The sequence below is a fragment of the Branchiostoma floridae genome, chromosome 15 (assembly GCF_000003815.2).
Source record: "Branchiostoma floridae strain S238N-H82 chromosome 15, Bfl_VNyyK, whole genome shotgun sequence".
NCBI lineage: Eukaryota > Metazoa > Chordata > Leptocardii > Amphioxiformes > Branchiostomatidae > Branchiostoma > Branchiostoma floridae.
In genome coordinates, this window is record NC_049993.1 from 6,230,184 (window position 1) to 6,253,808 (window position 23,625).

General features: G+C 41.6%; 2 protein-coding genes across 5 annotated transcripts in view; one reads left to right on the plus strand and one right to left on the minus strand.

Annotated features, from left to right (window-relative positions):
- Positions 1-10,685, minus strand: part of LOC118432247 (cysteine-rich protein 2-binding protein-like) — a 16,335-nt gene extending 5,650 nt beyond the window's left edge. The window contains exons 1-12 of the mRNA XM_035843775.1: positions 10,534-10,685; positions 9,628-9,760; positions 6,757-6,871; positions 5,894-6,022; positions 5,216-5,367; positions 4,695-4,840; positions 4,093-4,176; positions 3,583-3,684; positions 2,984-3,065; positions 2,095-2,395; positions 1,573-1,693; positions 843-1,141 (exon numbers count right to left, since the gene is read on the minus strand). Coding sequence (XP_035699668.1) covers positions 843-1,141; positions 1,573-1,693; positions 2,095-2,395; positions 2,984-3,065; positions 3,583-3,684; positions 4,093-4,176; positions 4,695-4,840; positions 5,216-5,367; positions 5,894-6,022; positions 6,757-6,871; positions 9,628-9,760; positions 10,534-10,620 — 1,751 coding nt within the window. The 5' untranslated portion in view covers positions 10,621-10,685. The remainder of the gene's footprint in view (positions 1-842; positions 1,142-1,572; positions 1,694-2,094; positions 2,396-2,983; positions 3,066-3,582; positions 3,685-4,092; positions 4,177-4,694; positions 4,841-5,215; positions 5,368-5,893; positions 6,023-6,756; positions 6,872-9,627; positions 9,761-10,533) is intronic.
- A 58-nt stretch (positions 10,686-10,743) lies between these two features.
- Positions 10,744-23,411, plus strand: LOC118431851 (tyrosine-protein kinase SYK-like). Of its 4 annotated transcripts, none has more exons than XM_035843247.1 (15): positions 10,744-10,881; positions 13,224-13,767; positions 14,228-14,397; positions 14,898-15,036; positions 15,714-15,804; positions 16,332-16,513; positions 17,051-17,146; positions 18,359-18,518; positions 18,979-19,137; positions 19,479-19,585; positions 19,949-20,097; positions 20,898-21,087; positions 21,404-21,544; positions 21,903-22,015; positions 22,668-23,411. In XM_035843247.1, the coding sequence occupies exons 2-15, from the start codon at positions 13,360-13,362 to the stop codon at positions 22,780-22,782; spliced, it is 2,220 nt and encodes a 739-aa protein (XP_035699140.1). In that variant the 5' UTR covers positions 10,744-10,881; positions 13,224-13,359; the 3' UTR covers positions 22,783-23,411. The 4 variants fall into 4 exon arrangements, with proteins under 4 accessions (XP_035699140.1, XP_035699141.1, XP_035699142.1 ...); XM_035843248.1 differs by having other exon boundaries at positions 17,051-17,110; XM_035843249.1 differs by having other exon boundaries at positions 13,224-13,719.
- The last annotated feature ends 214 nt before the right edge of the window (positions 23,412-23,625 follow it).

Sequence of the window (23,625 nt, forward strand, 5' to 3'; positions counted from 1 at the left end):
CAGTGTAAGGACTGATGATGCTCTGCAGCCCTGTCTGTTCCCTACTCACCTGGCAGTGTAAGGACTGATGATGCTCTGCAGCCCTGTCTGTTCCCTACTCACCTGGCAGTGTAAGAACTGATAATACTCTGCAGCCCTGTCTGTTCCCTACTCACCTGGCAGTGTAAGGACTGATAATACTCTGCAGCCCTGTCTGTTCCCTACTCACCTGGCAGTGTAAGGACTGATAATACTCTGCAGCCCTGTCTGTTCCCTACTCACCTGGCAGTGTAAGGACTGATGATGCTCTGCAGCCCTGTCTGTTCCCTACTCACCTAGCAGTGTAAGGACTGATGATACTCTGCAGCCCTGTCTGTTCCCTACTCACCTGGCAGTGTAAGGACTGATGATGCTCTGCAGCCCTGTCTGTTCCCTACTCACCTAGCAGTGTAAGGACTGATGATACTCTGCAGCCCTGTCTGTTCCCTACTCACCTGGCAGTGTAAGGACTGATGATACTCTGCAGCCCTGTCTGTTCCCTACTCACCTGGCAGTGTAAGGACTGATGATGCTGCAGCCCTGTCTGTTCCCTACTCACCTGGCAGTGTAAGGACTGATGATGCTCTGCAGCCCTGTCTGTTCCCTACTCACCTGGCAGTGTAAGGACTGATGATACTCTGCAGCCCTGTCTGTTCCCTACTCACCTGGCAGTGTAAGGACTGATGATACTCTGCAGCCCTGTCTGTTCCCTACTCACCTGGCAGTGTAAGGACTGATGATGCTCTGCAGCCCTGTCTGTTCCCTACTCACCTGGCAGTGTAAGGACTGATGATACTCTGCAGCCCTGTCTGTTCCCTACTCACCTGGCAGTGTAAGGACTGATGATACTCTGCAGCCCTGTCTGTTCGTCCGTCCCCACCAGCCTGTTCAGGAAGGTGCGTGGCTGCTGCCCCTGTGCCTTCACCGTGTGCGCCCGGCTCTGGAACCGGTCCAGGATGCGGAAGTCGCCGGCCGACCTTGAGACGAGCCCCTGCAGCCTGGACGGACTGAAGGGTTCCGGCCAAGCGTTGTCGGTCGCGGTTGCTGTCCCCGTTGCCTCTTGGATACTCGCTGCCACCGCAGCGTCAATGTCAAACAGGGGCAGTCCTCTCTCTCTCTTCATCTGTTGTGGAGTGAGGGAGTGTTTTATATCACTGGAACAGTCAAATGTTCTGACTTCCAGCAATCATATATGTACAGGGGAGATGGAAATATGCTGGTTGGGCCAGAAAAAGATTCAGTTAACAGATACAAAATGAACCTATCGTTGGATAAATTCAACTTCTCCTTGCTTTTCTGTTATAGTGGACATAAAAGAACAGCTATGTTTTATGATCAATGGCTTGTCTAGTTCCATTAGGAATATGATTTTTTCTACAGTATGAAATAAGGAAAATGGTTTTGTATAACCTTATACAGTTCATTTCTCTCTATGGTATACCATCTACACTCTACTACAAATTGACATTCATCCTCTATTTTATTTAAATTACAATATTTGCATAGTCTTTGTTCCAGAGGGGTGCATATTAAGACAAGCGGTTGTACACCCACCTGCCTGACCAGCAGCTTCCTGCGCAGCCGACGCGCCTGCGGAATGCTGTCCACTGCCGTCAGGTGCGCATTCAGGTGGCGCAGCAGCTGCCTCTCCTCATACAGGCTCATGGTGACGTACCTGGGAACATTCAGTTGTTTGTTTATTTGTTTGTTTATTTGCATGAGACAAAATGTCTGAGTTTATTTCAAATATGGAAGTTGGACTTACACAAATATCTAAGTCTTGGAACATTTCCTTTGAAATTGAAAATTGACAACAAAAAATAATGCAGCAAATCAAGTTAAAGTATCACTTAAGCAACAAATTTGTGTTGCTTCCAGCACGGTAAGATTTAGAATATAGAAAGAATATAGATAGATTTAATTTTATTTCCTTCATTTGTATCCATATCTATTGTATTACGTTTATGTTGGTATGGTGGCCTTGAATAGGAGACCTTTATAAGGAACACCAGTTCCACTGTGATGGAAAAGCTTAAGTAAAGGAAGAAAGAAAGAAACACATTAAGGAAATTGTACTTTGGTTTCTTGGGTTCCTCTGTTTCCTCCTCTTCCTCCTTCCCTTTCCGCACTGCACCTTTCTCTTCTTCAGCATCATCTACCTTCTCTACTACCTCTTCCTTCACTTTGTGTTCTTCCTCTCCCTCACTCTCCCCTTCCTCACTTCCCTCTGTGGACGTTCTCTTCTCCTGTTTGTCCCCCTCCTGGGGGGTGGTAGGAGGGGGGGTGGGGCAGCTGAAGAGGTTGGAGGGGGGGAGCTCCATGCCAGGGTCGAGCTCCAGGTCTGCGTCATCACTCAGTATCGCTTCAGGAAGGGTTTCTGGGAAAAACAGTAACACAGTAACCAGAACGGCACACAATTCTTTTGTGACTACTGTAAATTCATTTACTCTTGAGGTGGTTTCATTTTGTGGTAGGACGGAAATGGAGCTTTTTGCAGTGTTTTGAATTTGTTAACGTTTGTGAATACATTCAAAACACATATTTGCAGTGTACCACAGAAACAGCGAAAATAAAACCCAAGAGAAAGTTTGCCAGCATATGTTTTACTTTATACCAACACATAAATGCTTCTGTTTCCCTGAATGACCAAAAGTTTGCACTTTCACAGAGCTGTATTGTCTTTGCCAATGAAGTTATATTTTGGGCATGTTTGTCTCTCTCTGTGTGTGTGTGTGTGTGTGTGTGTGTGTGTGTGTGTGTGTGTGTGTGTGTGTGTGTGTGTGTGTGTAAACTAAATATCTAGAGAAGCCTTGGATGGATCCTGAGGATATTTCAATAGGTAGGCAGGTTGGGGTCAGAAAAACAAAGGTCAAGTTCGATAATGGGCCCACTAGCAGCTTTTTAAAGTACTGCAGCGTAACTCCTATTTCTGTAGTCTAATTTACATAATCGTTGAACCACTTACCATCTGGCCTGAGGTCTCTCTCTGTCAGGAAGCCACTCAGAGGAGTGCTGCAGGCAGAACGGGAATCCAGCCCTGCAAACATCTAAACAACAACAACAACAAACATGTGCTGTAAATGCCTTCAAGTTTGTGGTGACTTAAATTCACAGCAGGGCTTCCGCTTTTAATTTTTCGTCCCTTTCATTGTTTTGGAGCCCATGTTGTTGATTTTCCTGTTAAAATATGTCATTTCAAACCTGTGAAAATAAAGTTTCAACAGTTTTGTCATGAAGGTATGGATGGAGTAGAATTTTTTTCCATCCTTAGATGGAGGGACAGGTCCAGGAGACCTTGAGAGTAAGGAGAAAATTGAGTTTCTGTGGTGCTTTTAAGTTTGTGATACACTACAGCCCCATACTGGGGTAATTGTAATATTGAATGAAATATCAACAATGTATGACTAGCATCCATTCTAGTAGCGGGCTCCAAAGTCTCATTGAGGTATTAATTCAATAATAGACCAATTCATTGATTATAATATTTTGATTCATTGGTTTATTACTCAGTTGATTGATTGTTTGATTGCTTTGAGGAGGTTTTTATTATACAAATAATCAAACCTCTGTCTCTGAGAACTCGAGGTCATCTGAGGGCGTAGGGGTGGGCGTGGCCAGGTCCTCCCGGGACACGTTTGGCGATGTGTCTGATGAGGTGGATCCAGGCTGGAGTCAAACACACACTTACAGTTAGAAATGGTAAAACTCTTTCCCAAACCATGTATATACTCCGATACATGTACCGTTAGTGTTAGTCTGTGCTCTTATTGCATTTTACTAACATGGGGATGAAAAAAAAATGGGAGGACCACCAAGATCACATGAATAGGTTTTTATATACAAGCATAAACTTTTGACAGACAATACAGACTAAAATTAAGGGTTAATGACCTGCTTTCCTTCAGTATATACGGTGCCATAATTCATGATCGGTTCCTACATGATTGTATAATGAGCGACGGAGCATAGCGTAATTCCATGTGTTACTGTGTTATAACCAACATGAAAAGGGGCCATTTGATTGGTTGACGTCGCCTGGCTATATGATAATGACAATTAACATACTAAAACAACCAAAGATGAAGAAAGGAAAATGAATGTGCTTACCTGGGGAGACACTGATGTCCCTTTCTTGGCTTTCCTGATGTCCTTCGCTTCCTGTAAAATATGTCCAACATGTGGGTGATACAAACAACTCCTGTGTTCTGACATGGTAGAGAAAAGGGTTGTGTACTTGTACATGGCCACTACAGTCACACAAGATGCTGTAACCCAATGACAAACTGACCAAACCATGGCGTGTAATTCAATTGTCTCACGAGACTGAATGATGCCAACAATGGACTGTATACATTCCTGTGAAATTGTTCGGGTACAGGTTCAGACCTAAACATCAACAAGTGTCCCTGTACCTCTGCCTTTCACAAATCACCCGGATAGGAGACCTGGCAAATCCCTGTCTTGTTATCAGCCAGCAAAAGGTTATGTCACCCCGTAAGGTGCTATAAGCCCGTCGTGTGTAAACATATCGACCACTGATGATGATGATGACATCATCCTTATGTACTATTCAGATCTTTGGTATATTGTAAATGTGTTTGTTCTTACATGTTATTCTGTTTTAAAATGAAATGATTAAAATTAAAGTACAAAAAAGAAGTTATGAGTCCCCGTACCAGAGTCCTGGACCTCTTCTCCTTGATCTCCATAGCTGACTGGATGGACATCTGTTTTTTCCGACACCTCAGCCCTTCGACGCGGATGGTCGGCTCAAACATGTCCCTCCGCGGGCGCTTAAACACCTGTTTGGGCGGGGCCTCGCCTGGGGAAGACAAGGTGGCAGACATTTACATCAGATTAGACACAGGACAGTAATCACAGAGGAAAACTTCTTCCCGAAAGCAGCACATATGGCCCTACATCTTCACCTCCACTAATCTTGAATGAACTTTAAGAAGTTCAACTTAAAATCAACCCAAGTCAATTGCATCCATCTTTGGCACAGGTAAAGAGGAACACTACATAAAGGATAAGAAGTCACAAAAACACAAGACTTTGCAATTAGTTGTTACCGGTACAAAAGTTAGCCTCCATAGCAGGCTCTTTTCTTGGCTCATAACACTTTTGTTGGCCATTTCTTTTTGTACTGGGTCACTTGAAAAAGGCCCCAGAGAGCCCTCTAATATTGGAGGCACACCTGAGTTTTCTGGCCAGTACACGGGTGGCTTGTTCTCGATCAGGCCCCACCATGCAGGTTCGTTGAATTCTCTCGCTCCTGATCGGAACACCTGGTGGTTGCCTACGGACAACACCCCGGCAACGGTGCTCCACCAAGTTGAGGTCTTCTTTCTGTTCAAACACAAATGTAGGCTGAGCAGTTAATGCCATGGTTCAAAAACACCAGGTCCAGGGTTACTCATTCCTAGACTGAGAATGCTACATTCAGGAAGAAATAAATCCACTAAGGCCATGTTGATTTGATTATATGGATGACATCCTCTGGGAATCCCAAAACTGATGCAAGCATGCAAATAAAAAAAAAAAAGTTAAGCAAAAATAAAAAGTTGCCTCATCAAATTTGAGTGATCTGGAAGGTTGGACAAATAACAAGCACAGAGTATAGAATACAGAACAATAGATTCTTCTTTTAAGTTTTCACATGCTTCTTCTTTGACATTGGAATTGACATTAACATTGGTATAAATTTTCCGATACACACATGTATATAAATATTTTATTTTTGGAAACGACTGAAAATTGCTGCATGCGATGTCATCCAGATAATAAAATCAACATGGCCTTACTAACAAAATAAATCACATGGAGGTAAAAACATGATTTTCCTTGTACAGGTAACAGGAGGTGCACAGATCACCTGTCTCCAAGAAGAAGAGTCCAGTTCTTCTCGATGAAGGAGCAGATGTCCTCCTTCCAGCGGAAGTACCCCTTCTTGCCACGCCCCGCCAGCTGGAGGTTGTACATCGTCAAGATGACAACCTGCTGCCTGTCAATCAATCAATCAATCAACAATTGGTCACTCAATCCATCATTCACAAGTGAAAATAAGTCATGGCAATACTTTGAATGAAGACTCATCTGTGTTGGTATAATCTATAGTGGAACAGTTTTGAGCTTTGTTCCAACAGTAAGAAGACATTCAACATGAATTTTCAGTTTATCTTGTCGATCTTCATCAGATGACTGATTCACTGTGCTGGCATTCCGGAGGTCGGAGGTGACGTCAGGAGCCAATCAAAAGTGGGGGGAAATTCTGTCTAGATAGGTTCCGTCTTCCTGCCACTTTTGATTTGCTCCTGATGTCTCTTCTGACTTCTGGAACGTCAGTGCAGTGATACAGTCTATATATGTTTATTGTTGCTGACACAGTTATGTTCACTCTCCGCCACTGCTACATTTAATCCAGTGTCTAGGTTTTTAAACTAAATTTGATTATGTATGTTTGTGAAGTGTAACAACTTTTAAGATTTTATGAAATGTAATTCTTTGGCACATTTCATGTGGCATTTATAATGTCATTTGCCATGCCAAGAACCAATAAAGCTGAATCTGAATCTCAGTCTTCTGATGAAGATTGATGAGACTGAAAATTGAGTGTTTTCCTTGTGTTGAAACAAAGCTTAAAACTGTTCAACCATGACAATACTTATACATGTAAAACACAGATGGTTTGGCATAATTATGGTGACAGAAGACCACACCCACTCCCTCCCTCCTTACCATGTGAGGCGGACCCGTTCAAACCACTCCTGTCCCTTCTCGTTGCACCTGGCACAGGTGAACCTGAAGAAGTTGTCTCCTTCCAAACAACTTGGACGGTTTGTCTTCAGACAACCTGGAAGGTAGACAATTTATAAACATTTTTGCTGCTCATTATGGTTATTCAGAAACAATCCTAGACTAGAAAGGCCGACATTTGCTTGGGTGCAAATACAGCATATTTCAGCCATACCCATTCCCACGCAACATTGGACTGTTCCAAGTTACCCCTGCGCAAAAGTGCAATATTTAAACTGTAAGTTATCCCCAAAAGAGAACTAATACTGTGAATTGATTCCAGGTCAAAACAGAGCTTGCCCAATATGAACCGGGCCCATATGGAAGAATATAATCTTCCACAGGAGCGCCTATGCATAACTGATTGGCTTTTAGAATTGCGGCAGCTCCTATTTTTCCGAGAGTGAAAAAAAACAAACGTATCTTCCATTCAGAAGATTTTCATCATGAAATTACATGACGCCATTCAACAATTTCCACTTCGATAACTAAGTCTAAGTACCGCCATAATCTCCTTGTGATGTGGGTACATTTATTATTGCATTGAACTTTTTTTTAATCAAGTAGGGCATACGTTTTAATAATTGTCAAGCAGGTGCAGGTACTGTGTAGTAGGAGTGTGTTGTTTGTTTGTTTTTTTTCAAGCTAAAAACTTCAATCTTCTTGTTTTGTATGAGCCATTACATAAACGGAGACGTCTCGAATTTTTACAAGAATTTTACCACCCTGTCGCTTCATTTCTTTTCTGAAAAATCCCAGGACCAACAAGTTAACTTGATTTGGCTTTATCTATATATTTCATTTTCCTTCGAATTCTTTGTTAAGTATATGCCCTGCATACCACTGTTAAATTGTTTTACTTTGTATGCAATCAGCCATCGGACGTTATCTTGTCTGAGTGTTGTAATTTCCTGCTCGTAGCGTGCGAGACCTGGAGGATAGGAGTTTCTACCTTGTTCGGGGGTTTCTTTTCGGAGGTCAGTGGTGATACTCTGGTACTAAGAGTGTTTTTATTGTGGGACCGCGTGGCACGATCGGGAGCGCGTTGGTCTCAGGCCCGAGAGGTCCGGGGTTCAAATCCGCTTGCCGTGTCACCGATCTTGTGCCCTTGGGAAAGGCACTTTACACGACTTTCCTCACCTAACTCAGGTGTAAATGAGTACATAGCTGCGGCTAGTGGCAGTGACAGGCCTTTGTGGTGGCGACAGGCCATAGGGGCATGTTCGGGCATGACGCACCCGCCATGACACCTGAGTCAGGGGTAGGAGGAACCCCTTGCATCCTTGGTCGGAAATCCTCCTAGGAGACGGAAACTCCAAACAACAAACCTGCATCTGCTGGGACCGTCTTACACGTTGCATACAGAATGCCCCTGTAGGACTAGTGCGCCAGTGGACGAGAGGGTGGAGAAGGACGTGCACACCCCTCCTTCACCTTAAAAACCAAAGTGCAGGCCAGGCAGACGGGTCGCCTTAAACCCGTCCACCTACCATTGTCTTCCGAGACAGACGGATGCCAACACATAAGAGTGTTTTATTGGGCTCAAACTCTGGCAGTTTAAAGTTACTTACAATTTGAATGTACAAAGGTTACGTCAAAAAAGAACAACAACAACACTAACGTTAGAAGTACCTACATTTGTTTGGGAAAAATACATGCATTCTCGCCACTGTCAAACTTACGTATCAAAACTAAACGCAAACTGTCCAATTTTCCCGCGTTTTCTGCCAAGTAGCATTTTCTCGATTGTCTCAACTAACCCCCAAAGTCAAATCTGCCAAAAATGATTGATAGTGCCATAGTGGTAAATTCATCGACACAGACTTGTATTCTGACGTTCAATGCACGCGTACCATCCGATACCGCTCAAATGACCCTGTCTGAACTCCAAATCCTCGCAAACTACAATTTCAAACCGGGCACAGGGTAACATATGGCCACTGTAAGGCTGTAATATGCATCTGTTTGTGTATAAACGGGATTGCAAGGCCCCGCTTATGAATATTAACTAGCATTCGCCTTTCTCGTCGCTGATTGGCTGGCGTCCATAAAGTAATTAACTCTCGCTCTCCCCAGACCGCTGGCACCTGGCACCTGTGGGCTCTGGGGTCACGGGAGTTCACGGGAGAAGGCCGAAAGAAAACCAATTTCCCCTCAGAAAAGTGCAGAAATTAATAATTTGAAATTGGCTCATGCCAAAAATTTTACTTGGATCATTTTACCAACTATCTAATGCCTATCTACACCAAATTTAAGGTCATTCCATTGTAATTCAATGGTACAGGGGGTCAAAATATTCCGTTGTGGTCAAAACGTGACCTTTAAACTTCAATAAAATCATTTTAGAGGCAGATATGAAAAAAATGAGAAAAAAGCACCTCGGTATTGACCCACTCTACCCTTGTGCCAAATTTCAGTTCATTCGGTCCCAGAACGACGGAGATGATTCGATTTGAAGATTTGACAGGAGAAAGAAAGAAAGAAACATTACGAATACAATATATTTCACCATACCATATATGGTATGGCTGAAATATAATTAAGCATAACTTAAACACTGAATACACACCAATACACTGAATGAGAGCAATCACAATCACATGTTTATCACATAAAATCAAAACAAAAGAATTCTGAATACACCCCTTCCACACACTCATGCTACTGAAAAATACACATATGGGCATCATCACGTGAGTTCTCATCATGCTTTTCTTCAAATGGGTGCGCCTTCTAGCAATTCATAGGAATACTGCACATGATATGGTAATCCCTAAACAACCTCAAATTCATGAGGTACAATGGCAAAGTTACCTGGGTGGAACCACAGTTTGCAACCATCACAGAAGTACATCAGTCCGTCCCGCCCTTTCCCACAGTAACACGTCACCTCGACATCCGACTCCACGTCCACTACCTCCTCACCCTCTGTCTCCATGGCAACCCCCTGAGGAGGGGACAGCAGAAGAGATGAAGGTTAGCTTTAAGTGACTTTTGGTGACTGACTATTGTAAGAAATAAAAATATAAGTTAGTGAAGTACTGTAAATCACTAAATGTATTTAAGTTTGTGGGGATTTAATCTTGCGGTAGCGGGAAAAAGGACTTTTTGCGGTGGTTTTAGATTCGTGGTAGCACCATGCTCTGCAGTCTCTTACTGCCATGGAAAAAAGGTTGCGGTGGTTTTAAGTTGGCGGTAAACCACCACGAAAGTTTCTGCATTTGAAATTGTAAAGTCGGCCACGCGATTTTAGTCAGGAAAATCGCGTCAATAGTGAAAAAACCCTCTTATTGACAGGAACATCCTGTAAATTATTGTAACAGTGGGGGGGGGGGGGGGGGGGTTAAGTATCGTGAACCACTGTTACATTATCTATAGCCTCGGCCTCGGCCTTGTCAATAAGTTCAAAACTTCTCGACCATACAAAAGGCAGTGTGTAGCATTTTTTTGCCTTTGTAGCTATTCCAGCTTTCGCTTACAAATCAAATGTTTTGTAAGTGAGGCACCTTCTGTCTTCCTTACTCAAGTTGAGCTTAGCTGAGCTGAGCTAGCTGGCCAGAGCAAAGTGCATGCCATATATCTGAGCCTGAGACATAATTTGGACGATCTCTTCACAGACAATATAACATATTGTAGCTGTTTAACCAAGAAACACATAGCCTTCACCTGATTTGGATCATATCGACAAGAAAAACAGAAATATAGCGAGTAAAAACAAACCTCGAGCTCAGATTTCGCGGCATCCGCCATGTTGGTTCGGTCAAAGGTCAACGTCCTCCAGAACCAAAAAAAATACTCAGGCATCATTCTTTTGTGCTATTTCATCAGATTTATGAGATTAAAAATATTTCTTATAGATATTTGTAGAAAGTGAAAAATTCCTGCTGTTGGTTTTGTTGTTATTTTGATTAAATATGTCACATGACGTTTGGGGTCACGACAAGGGGTCATGACTGCCAATGAGGAAGTAGAAGTTTAGCTCCGGCCTGGAACCTTCACGACACAAAGTCTTAATTGTCTGCAAGTTTTTTTAGCCGAAATTGCATCTGGGAAGAGGTAGGGTGAAAGGTGAGATGTATATGAAGAATCTGAGACGTCTTGTTACGTCTTATAGGCGAAATATGTGCAGGTTTTGTTGTGTGTGTAAAGTAGCATGCAGGAAGTAAGATCTGAGTAACATTGTTGATGTTTATTTGTAAATTCCTTGAGTAATACTCAGCGATCAGCTAGGTGAAAATGCACATTTCACAACCTTAGGAAGTGGTTACGTCAGGTTCCTAGAAATAGAAGATGAGGTAAGCTGTATTTCCTCAGGACGCGCAGTTTCTTCAGGTGATAGGTACAGGTGGGTACAGGTGCATTGCATAGAATATTAAGCCCAGGCCGCTGTGATCATAAGGCGGAACCAAACGTGCCGATAGGGACAGAAGATTTTATCTTTATGGTTAATGTCAACGTGTTGTCTGTTTTTAAGATAGCGTTGTCGACTAAGTCTGAGCACTGTAATATGTAACTTGATAGACATCATTGGCAATAGATTTCTTTCTTAGATATCCAAAGTCGCTCTTTAGATGGTGATTATTTGAAAAAGCATTTCCTTCAGTTCCAATCAAGGTTTTCCCTTTGCTGCTATGTGAAAGTATTATTAAAGGGGTCACTTTCATTATCTTCATGTTTGATTGAAAATTGATACATGTATTATCTTAATCAATCAGCTCTACTACAATGTTGTTTTGGTACATAACAGTTACTTGTTTATTCAACTTTCAAGATTTACATTTGTTGTTGAGCCACACCCACTGAGCATAAGAGAAAGTAAGGGAATAGGTTAGGGAGGATCTTATTTCAAATGTATGGCTACGAAATGACAAGAACCATGTGCATTGGGACAATAAACCTGATTTTAAACAAAATCTTGGTTATCCACTATGAATGAGCTTAAAAAGCAACATGTATTGAATTTAAAACCTCCTTCTTTAATTTAAATAGTTTGGGTAAGTTTCACCTCGTGTCCTGCCCTCTCGGCTGGACAGCTGGCCAGGGTGGTCACATGGTCACCAAGGGTCAGCTATGGCTGGCATGCTGTTGACACCCTAACCACTGCCCTGGGTACCAGGGGGCTCCCCTTGGGTTTCTGCAGTCTTATGTTTGACATTTGTCTTTCATTTGTCATCAACTGTGCCACAAACCCCTTGGCAGCCTCCTGGCTAATCACCCAGCTGTCAGAAAACCCTTTGCTGACCTCCCAATTTTGGTATGTAATGTTTGTGTGTTTATGACCTGATGTCTTTTCAAAATGTTGTATCGATTATGGGACAGATAGCAATTACAGTAGCTCATTACCATTAAGAATAATTGGAGCACAAATATTTTATTTGTAACTGAATATGATTTCATGGGAAGCAGTCATATTATGTTTCCTACATATGATATGATCTGAATATGATATGTGGAAGGGAATAATGTGGCCACATGCCACTTAGAATAAACTAACCATCGTTTTTGCATCTTTAAACCTATAATGAAGAGAATAACTTCTGGTGAAAAGAATGCCCTGTAATTGCTCATCATGATCATAGACAGACATTTTGGCCAATCAAAACCAAGCTGTAGTGATTATTAGGGATTTTCAAAGGAAATGCCCTTGATATCAGGAAAGCTTGAAAACATCTAGGTCAAATTTGTACTCAAAGTTGATGATAAACTGTATCAGTAGCGTGCACATGTGGCAGTTAAGCACAGTAGTAGCATTGATCAGTGACGATGAATAAATGAAGCTGCCACAAAATGGCCCTTAAAAAAGACAATTAATCAGTAACTAGAATTTTTATTTCTTTCACAAAATAACCACAATGTCTTCTTTGTTATTACTTCTTTGCCTTAGATAAGAATTATTTTGTTCTCCGTCTCTATCAAAACGTAAAGTAATCCAAATGCATCCTGTCCTGTTATCTTTGTGTGAAATTCAGGAATGGTTACTGATAATTGTTAGATAAGATGTTAAAACTGAGAGATGAAATAAGCACCCATTAGTAGTAGCATTCATGAATCACTATAAATAGTGTCCCTGTAGAATAAGAGACTTACCTTTGGTCCAAAATGCTGAGAGTTTGAATCCTGTCTATTCATTTTGCACACTTAATTTATAATTACTTACTACTTTTAAGGGTGATTTTAGTTGTATCCTTGAAGCCTTTGGATGCCAGTGGTCAATTGTCTACTAAGGAGGAAGCAGAAATCCCTCTTACCTTGTCATACTGTATATGTTGTGTCTGACCTTTGTGTTTATTACTTACAGCCAGTGGTAGCCTTGGACTATAAGTTGGACTAAGAAACATATTTTACACGTCATTGTTGGCATTCGCATTATACATGTACGCCCAGTAACATCATAATTTTTCATCTTTCAGTGTGTAGCAAGGAACTACTTCTGCGCTGGGGTATTCTGCAAAGATCTCCAGCACTGTAGAGTCACGTCTTCAGGATGGACGTCCTCATGGGACATTAAATCACCACTGGCATGAACAGCAAGGGAATATAGATGCAATGGCAGAGCCTGCAATCAACCCAGAAAACGTGCAATACTTCCACGGACTGATCTCACGCGAGGAGGCAGAGAAGAGCCTGACGGATGCCGGTTGCAGCGAGGGATTGTACCTCCTACGGGAGAGCACGACCACATCCAACACGTACGCGCTCTCGCTCTGCCACCGGAACAAAGTCTACCATTATGCAATCACCCGGAACCAGCACGGGATGTACTCCATCGAGGACGGGAAGAAGTTTCCTGGCCCGGTAGAACTCGTGCGTTACCACGAGATCGAGCAGAACGGTCTCCTGTCGTGCTGCAAGATCCCGTGCATCCGTCCGCCCGGCCAGCCCCCGAAGATGGGATGCAGGACCATGGTACAGCAGAATTTGGAAGGCTTAGCTAGGGATGTCCTGGGTCTCCAGGTGATTAAGTGTCAGCTGAAACTTCCGAGAAGTTCAGGAATAAGAGGGGGACTGAAACATATTAACTGAAACATATTCAACATTTGCAAGAAAATGCAGGACATTTCCCTCCATGATAAAGAAAGGAGTAGCTAAGGATAAGCATATTGATAAAATCATGCATAACATGGAAGAAACCTGGAGGGAATTATTGTCTATTACCACTGCAATAATCTTTTTCAGCTTCAAGCTGCAATAGGTACAGAAAATTCAACAATGTCACATACTAGAGGGCCCAAAATCTATCTTGACCTTTGTCTTACCAACACCCTTCTACATAACCAAAGATTATTGTAATCCATCCAGAGGTTGTTGCTGGTATGCTGACTACAAAAATCCAGAAACAGACAGACAGAAACACAGACACATCCAAAACTATATCCATTTTTCATTGAGATAATCACCAGTCTTGTCTTTACAGAGTACCAAGCTGGAGGACGACTTAACCGGCAGTCAGAAGCTGCACATAGAGGAGAAGGTGCTGAAGATCTACCACCTGCAGCCGGACTGCTACTGGTTCCACAGGTGCATCTCCCGCGATGAGGCTGAGAGACGACTGCTGAAGGCAGGGCCATTCGATGGCAAGTTTCTGTAAGTATACAAGGCCACGCCAACTGATTTCCTTGGTTATCGGATTTTTAAAGATAAAAATGTAGCAAGTGGACATCATAAAAGCGTAGGGCAGGGAGGAAAACTTGAATGTAACTGTATTCACTACATAAAACTGAGTGCACCAAGGCTTGAACCTGGTCCTGTGGCTTTGTTTTCATAAATTTTTTTTTCCAGTTTAGCATATTTTAAATTTAAAAAAAAATCTAAGAACCAATAAATTAATTGGTATGGCCCAAGCTAAAGGTGAAAAATATCTGTATCAGATTATTTTGTGTCAATTTTGTGTATCATACCCGGGCTATACTTATGTGCAATATTGGTTTTCTGATCAGTCTTTATTTTTCAGTATGGCCCGGAGATTCAAACGAGTGAAACTCACTTATATGTGCTGCTGTCAAAAATTCTACTGCAATTTGGCATGGAATGGCATGGTTTATTTCTTTTAAACAATCAGTTACCAATTCCTCCTTGCCTTACAGCATACGAGAGAGAGACGAGCCCGGCACCTTTGCCATTGGTCTGTGCTACGGCAAGGCCATGTACCACTACAGGATCGACAGGAACTCAGACAACTCACTGTCCATCAAGGATGGCAGGAGGTTCGGCAGCCTGGTGGAGGTAAGGGAACTACTGCCTAATTATAAGGCTACACTAAACACATTTCCAACTACAGTCAAACCTGTATTAGGGGCCACCTCTACAGAGGGGCCACCTGTCCATAGTGGCCACTTTTTGTCGGTCCCTTGGGTATTTCATCTACAAGTTGCCACCTCTATACAGAGGCCACCTGTCTATAGTGGCCATATTTGTCCGGTCCCTTGAGTGGCCACTATAGACAGGTTTGACTGTAAAACCAGAAATTCTACATACACCCATATGTGGACTTCATCAGGCTTTTAGGTAGGATCTTATTATAGGGAGTCCAAATTTCTTGGTGAGTCATTGTAAGTGTAGGGGGTCCGGGGGCATCCACCTTCCATGGTGCAGAGTTTTTGAGAATTTTGAGAAGAAAAAAGGTCTATTCTAAGGTATCCTGAAGAGCAAAAATACTGAAGTAGGAGTAGAAGACTGTGACCATGCATACATGATCATGTGGCATCCATGGTCAATCAGAATTTCATGCTTGTCAGAGGATCTGCTCTTCAGTGTAAGGGTATTTAGTGTGTCCAATCTCTTGTTATTTTAAGAAAAGCTTGTCCAGATGACACCATGAGTCTAATGTTGACACATGCCTGGCTAAAAGTAGGGATTACATATATGTAACCAGTATGCTAACCTGTGTAGTTGTTTTACAGATGGTATATCACTACAGTAAGAAGGCTGATGGTTTGTTCTGCCCTTTGGATGAGATATGCCCCAGACCGGGCATCCCTGAACACCTCAGAGGTAAGCAAGTTATATTTTAAAACATACTGCTTTAGATTGAACCTGTAGTGATTGAAGGAAATGTATCACAAAATTGCTTCCCTGTGCAATCAGTGGCTGCTGCAATATGTAGTATATCTACTCCTGTCCATGGGAACTTTAATAATTCATGCTTTGTCTGCTCATGTCCATATTTTAGTCTCACTCTAACCTTCTTCCTGTTGTGAAGTCATCCATAAAGATAGTATTGTGTTTGTTAAAGTTAAGTCAGCATGGAGACGGTTAAGCATATAAATCATTGCTGAAGTAACACAGATCTAAGAAGGAGAAAATAATGAACTGAAAGTTGATTTTTTGGGCCTATTTCATGAGTCTACAAAAACATCTTGCTATTGAGTTCTACCAACCAACAAACAAACAATCAGATTTATTCATTGTGTTTGTGTGTGTGTGTGTGATAGTATTCATTGCCCATTATACTTTGCAGACATTTTCCCCACCATGTACATTTTGCAGTCTGTGAGTGTCATCATGTTCCTCTACCCTAGGTGTGAAGCTGACGGTTGACTTCAAACCCCCTGCGCTGGACAGGAAACTGCCAGAGCCCCCCCTCCCCCAGCGACCAGACAGCCTCTCTCCGAACAGACCCCCTGCTCTCCCAATCAACCCCCCTGGCCGCACCCCCAGTCAGCGTAAAACGAGCTTACAGACCCCCGCCCACCCTGCACAGGTATGACTTAAGTTTCATGCTGTAGTGAGTAAATAAATGTACAGCTACAGGTATTAGTTTTATTTCAGGCTGATGTTTATGCATTTCATGTTAACGCTTGTTCCCCTTTATATGCAGGGTAACCTATATCTGTTGTATTCAAAGCTATTTAGGGATATCAAGTCAAAGGACGGTGGTTTCAAACTGCAATATTTAACTGTCCCTTGACTTGAATTTTCTTTATCCTTAGATGCCCATTTTGAATACAGTAGATACAGATTAACCCATGAACACAGTTGAACAAGCATTTCAGAGTTTTGTATTAAATCTATATTTTGCTGAAACTTATATATGAATGTTCATTTCCTTTATACATATGAAGTAGATAACAAGTAAGCTATGAGAAGCCAACTGATCAGCGTACATTGTGTAAGCTCATGAATGGATCATTCTGATATTTAATTTAGACACGTTGACAGTTAGGTAACTTGCTCATAACTTTCTCCTGCTGTTTTCTTGTGTGTGTGTTACGATCAACAATCTGGTTTGCTCCTTCAGAAGTGGATGCAGAAGCGACGCAGTACCGAACCAGTACTGATGGGGCTGTTTGGGAATCATGTAGGATTATTTAAGTTTGCACTGCCAGCTGTAGAGGTGGGGCACTGTAAGGCCTTCATGCACTGGCTTAGGTTGCTATGTGTTTTGTTTTGGCAATACTCCTTTTCTGCTGAGGTAGCAACTGTTGAACAACCAAAACTCTCGTTTTTAGTAGTTCAAATAACGAGAGGATATTTTAAGGCTTAGCTTGGTTTTCTTTGCTTTAAATTTCAAAGTAATTTCAAACCATGCAGAAATATGCTTTACATCATGGGTCATATTCTAACAATTAAGTCCTAGGTCATATCCAACTTTGGTCACTCAGTGGTACATGTATAGTTTATCATCTGTTCAACAGTTGCCATATAGTGAAAAGAGGGCCTTGTTAGATTATAGGTGGCCTGCTTGGATCTGTGACATAAATACTGGAATGTGAGACATCAGTAAGGTTATGCATTGGTTCAGAACTGGTGATTGCCTTTGTGCTGTGTGAAGGACTGCTACATAATTTACTAACTCAGTACTAAACATACATTTGTCTCCATCTGAGTCACAAGCATTTCATTTCAGTGTGTGGAGACTACTGCATACGGGAATGGTGGCAATAGATGGGTGCTACCTGTAGCTACCTGGTGCATTTTAATATGTCTATGGATTTGAATTTTCATGATGAAAATAAGGCACCTCTGCAATGCATGATAGTGACAGCATTGACTATCAATTATATTGTGATACATTGTGATCAATTATTTTATTCTGTGTAGTTGCTTGTGAAAAAATGTTTTGAAATGTTTCTCAGTCGGTAAGATCAGTGCATGTTAGTGTTTGTAAGTACATGTTTAATGTTGTAATGCTAGTTCACCGTTATCTGTGGGGTAACCTATATCTACTGTATTTAAAACAGTTTATTTAGGCAGGCTCATGTAGGAATATTAAGTTGATGGACACTTTGCAAATAACTGCTATATTTTGAAAATATTGAAATCTAAAACCACAGTCCATTGACTTGATATCCTTAAATACCCTGTTTTTAAAACCAATGGCTATAGGCTACCCTGTGGATAAAGGTGAACTTAAGTGTTAATTTGGCAAATTGAAAGAATCTTTTTAACATATTGCCTATAAAATTGTGTTTGGCTAGTCATAGACTATCAAAATAAAGGAATTAGTAGAAGTGTACAACCTACAGATATAAAGATAGTGTAATGTGTGGCCTACAGATGTAAGAATAAGTGCAGAAAGTAACAAAAGTATCTACTCTTTTTACAGGATGGACCTCAGGGTGGGAACAGGCCCAGGAGCCCCTTGCTGCCCCCCTCCCCTCGAGGCCTGCATAGTCCCAGGTCCCCTGTGTCCCCCATGGCCCAGCCTGGAATGTCTTTGAACAGCTCTGCCATCACTAACTCCATCTGGGATGAGAGTGACCCAGGTGAGCTATATAATGACGATTGTATACTCTTAACAACTGAAAACTTCTAAGTTTAAAGCTTCCATCTCATGTGAAGGACCATACCACTAAAAAAAAGGCTTATTAGCTATGCCTAAAGTTTTGTACCGGATGACAAGTCAGTAATTTATGTTGGAAAATATGGATTTAAAGGTGCTTAATTTTTTTCCATATCTCAGTTGTTTGAAGCTCGATTCCTAGAATCCCAGCCCAGACATTGAAGTGTTCTTGAGAAAGGCACTCGAACAACTTCTGTCACTCCACCCAGGTGTAAAAATTAGTACCTGGCTTTGGTTGGCGAAGTAAAAAGGTTGAAGGAGAAGGATGGCTTCTGCCTTTCACTACTGAGTTGCAGACTTCAAAGTCAGTGGCCTAAAAAAGGTTATGTCAGACTAATGTTACATTTTTATAGAACACTGTTCTTTTTTTTTAACCTGTATAGCGGACCAGCTCCCCCCAGTGCCACAGAACTGGGTGTACAAGAAGGACACCCCCCCTATGGAAGCCATGGGCTGGGAGAGTCCCTACAGTGATGTCACACTACGGGAGGGGAGGAAACTGGAGTTAGACCCCTCACGGCTACAGCTCAAAGAGAAACTGGGTTTGTCAGCTCATAAGTTTTTTATTCATTTTTTTACATGCATCTTGTTTGATTAGGTAGGGTGATTTTCAGTTTTGCATGATTAGAAATGTTAGGTTTTGGATATTACTTGTAGATAAGCATGATAGGTTAATCATATACAGTAATAATGGTGTGACCCTCCTTTTGAGAACAATAGCTTTAATGATAAGTCCCAGTCATTGTGACAAATGTAATTCATTTCTAACTCCAGAAAAACAGTGCAGTGAGACGTCTCTGAAGAAAGTGTTCTACACGAAAGTAAAGCATTTTGTGGTACTTTAAGTTTTGTGTTCATGTGTTGTTGTTGTTGTTTTGTTTAGGTGCTGGGAACTTTGGCTCAGTACTGAGTGGGACGTACCAGCTGGGGAGGAAGACCATAGAGGTGGCCGTCAAGACGCTGAAGACAGAACAAGTACCCAACGAGGAGGTAAGGCTACTATAGAACTGTCCTGTCCCTTCCAATTTTCCAATTCCTTCCAAGTGTCCAATTTTCCTCCATCTTAATTTTGACTAGAGCCTTTCTTTAAAAACCTTGAGTGTTTGAATGGACTGCATAGTACAAAGATATTTAACAGAGAGACCTAAGAAGTGAAACGAACGCAAAAACAAACAGTGTCACTCGCCTGACTGTATGTGGCTTTCTTGCAGTCAATGATCTTGAAATACCACACATAAACACTGCTTGCATCAAGCAGCCTATGCAGATTCCTTCATATGGAGATTGAGTGTTGTTGATAATCAACATGAGTGTTGTTTACTAGTATTCTTGATTACCTGTTGTTATTTACAGCCTGAGATTCTGAAGGAAGCCAACATGATGAAGGACCTTGACCACCCCCACATCGTGCGGATGATTGGCGTGTGCCACGGGGAGACCATCATGCTCGTGTTGGAGCTGGCTCCACTTGGGCCGCTCAACAAGTACCTGAAGAAGAACGCGTGAGTGTTGTCTGGATGGTTAGGAACAGCACGGGCAGTGTCTGTCTTTATATCAATTTGTCAGGGACCTCTGCGGTAGTGCAATGTCTAATCCACTGCATGAAGTACTGTACACTTCTACTACTACTAGCGCCTGTGCATACAGTATCTTGTTGTTGTTTGTCAAAATACATTGCATACAACTTAGATTCAGGGCTGTCTCCAGCTTTCATTTTTGTAGTCTCACTCATTGTTTAGGAGCTCATCTTGTTAATTTGCTATGTTAAATCTGTCATTTCAAGCCTAGAAAAATAAATTTTCGTCAATTTGCGTCAAGTTTGGATTTTGGGGAGGGACTGATTGATTTTTCAACAAGCAAATTTAGGGGATGGAAAAGACGGGTCCTGGAGACAACCCTGCTTTAAGATGAACAATATGCATGAAAACTATTTATTTATTTATTATGAAAGCCATAGATGACAGATAGATTACCATTTCATATGCAAACATGACCTTACATGCTAACATTCCAGTGATGTGCTATTTTTGTGTACATGCTGAAAAGGGTACTCTCCAAGCAGAGGTTAGGCTCCGGCTGTTTTTTAAACGTTTTTTAGTCGTTTTTATCAGGCTTTCTATTTTGTATTTTAACTTCCTGTGTCAAAACCTGTGTTTGACTGGCGTACTTCAAGAAAAATGACAAAATAGAAAGCCCAATAAAAACGACTAAAAAAAACGTTAAAAAAACAGCCGGAGCCTAACCTCTGCTTGGAGAGTAGAAAAGGGTGCAAGCTCAATTCTCTGTTGCCCGGTTCCGGTAGCTCTGTGCGTCCGGAGAGAATAGTGGACCTGATGACGCAGGTGGCTGAGGGGATGGCGTACTTGGAGAGTAAGAACTTTGTCCATCGTGACCTCGCTGCCCGTAACATCCTGCTGGTCAGCGAACTCTTTGCCAAGATCTCCGACTTTGGCATGTCCAAGGCCCTTGGACTTGGAAGTGACTACTACAAGGTACATTCAGAACAGTCTTTGTCCTGTCTGATTGAATAGATAGAAATTTCTGATAATCTTAATTGGAAATGTACACGCAATAGAAGCAAATCAATTCTTAACTGTCTTTAGGCAGACCTTTGCATCCCACATTTTCTTATGACTTTATTCAGATTGCAACAGACAATATGTCCTTAAGAGTAAAATAAGACCCTTTTAAAAAGTTTTATGCCCCTTTTTTTTATTTTAGAAAATTGATGTGAATGCTCCCCCCCCCCATGTTTACATTACACAATATCATATCTTTCATGATTGTATACAATGATGTCACTTTCAGACGGACACTGCCGGCAAGTGGCCTCTGAAGTGGTACGCCCCAGAGTGCATCTACTACTACAAGTTCAGCAGTAAAGCAGACGTGTGGAGCTATGGGGTGACACTGTGGGAGGCCTTTAGTAATGGCAGGAAGCCCTATGCTGTAAGTGCACAAGTCTGAATTGCAAAACTTATAAAATGACAAAAGGATTAAACATACCAGTTCTTTGTTAGAACAAGCAGTTTTTGCTGTTGTCTGTTGTTCATTGGGGACTTTTGTTTGCATCTTGTAACTGCTTGGTGAACTGCCTTAAGGTGGAGAGGTGGAGCACATCAGTTTGGTAAGATAAAGTACAAATTTTGTATGACCAAACTGATACAAATCTAGGTTTCATCCCATCACAGCAGGAATGGTCCATTCTCTTATCGATAAGTGTGATAGGTTTTGAATGTACCAGAAATATTGTTAACCTCAAACACTGCTGTGTAGGTTAAATAAAATCCGTTTGTGTTTTGTGCAGGGCATGAAGGGGCAGGACATCCTGACATGGATCGAGAGTGACCGGCGTCTGGACCGCCCTCCCACCTGTTCCGAGGAGGTGTACGCTGTCATGAGGTCCTGCTGGCAGTACAAGTAAGGCCAGAACATTCCACTTTCATCTCATGGGGAGGTCATGTCATCACTGACATCTTGTACCGACTATAGTTTATTTCTTGGGTGTGTGTGGGGAGGGGGGTACTGAAGTGTGTGGTTTGACTGTAAACACAATAACTCAAATGGAAGAGGTTATTATATTTTACAGCTTCCTTTTAATTGGAACTTAGTTTCAAAGTACAAATTGCATGCCGAAGAATCATATGGGCTATGTTTTCTCATATTGCAGTAGATTGCTATCACTAGTTCACATTAATCCGTTGGGTAACCTAAATCTGTTGTTTTCAAAGACAGGGTATTTAGGGATGTGAATGGACACTGGTTTTGTATGCACTATTTTCAAAATATTGCAGTTTGAAACCACTGCTGACTGTCAACTATCCCTATATACACTGTTTTCAAAACAATGAAAATAGGTAACCTTGCAGATAAAGGCAAACCAGCATTACAGAGGGACATGCATTTTACCTTTTTTGACCTTTCTTTGAAAAAATGAATTCTAAAAAAAGGTAAAACATCAATGATAATTATAAATTGTTTATTGATTGCAGTTCCATTAATCTCCAATGATCATGCAGAGATACAAAAACTTAAGGATTTCATTGCTTAATTTCATCTATCTATGTTCCAGAGCCAAAGATCGACCAACATTTGCGGAATTGTCAGCCACCATGAAGGACCTTCAGTACCAAGTACAGCAGGGTACCATACTGGCAGGGCTGGAGCCAGGGGAATCCAGCTTGTAACCAATCAGCACACAGCAACACCACCAAAGAGCCAATCAGGTGCCACCAAAGATGCAGTGTCCAATCAGGGATGATCAGGTTCAGAGAACAATCATATGGCCAATGAGGATGAAAGGTTCTCAACCAATCAGAATTGTTAGGGAAAACAAAGGTTGGGCATATCGCTATCCGATGCAGTGCTGATACAAGAGACACTGAATGTAAATATATTAAACTAACAATCAATTGATTGTAAAAATGGTAGAAATACTGGATATTCAGATGTTATTTTTAACATTTTTGTTATTCCTGCATACATAGATTTAATGTCACTATATATGTTCTAGACAGACGGATGGGTACTGTCATTTTGCCCTCGTAAAATTTGAGTATTGCCATGATCCATATACCAAAAGTAGCTGGGCATGGGCATACTGTATTTGCATACTGTCAGCATTGTTCCTGCTCTTATTGCCTAGATGCTGCTTGAGTGTAGTTACCAATCATTTTATGCAATGTAGATTTTAAAGGAGTACAATGCTGAAAATATCATGTTTGAGGGAAAATGATTGAGTGTGTCTAGAAGTTTCATGTAAAAATTAGTGCCTTCTAATCTAAGATGTCACTGTCAAATAAAGAATGTAATTGGACCATTATGCAGGGTAGTCAGTATTGGTAATTAGGGATAAAGCACAGGGTAATATTACCTTTGTACAGAATAACTGATAGAGGTGGCCACTGTAAATATCACTATATGAATTGACATTTAAGGAAGCACCTTTCACTTTGTTATAGCAATGGAAAAATCTTATCTCCCTTCCTTATAGGCAATAGTGGGGTAAAGCTGGGCATCCATCTCGTAGG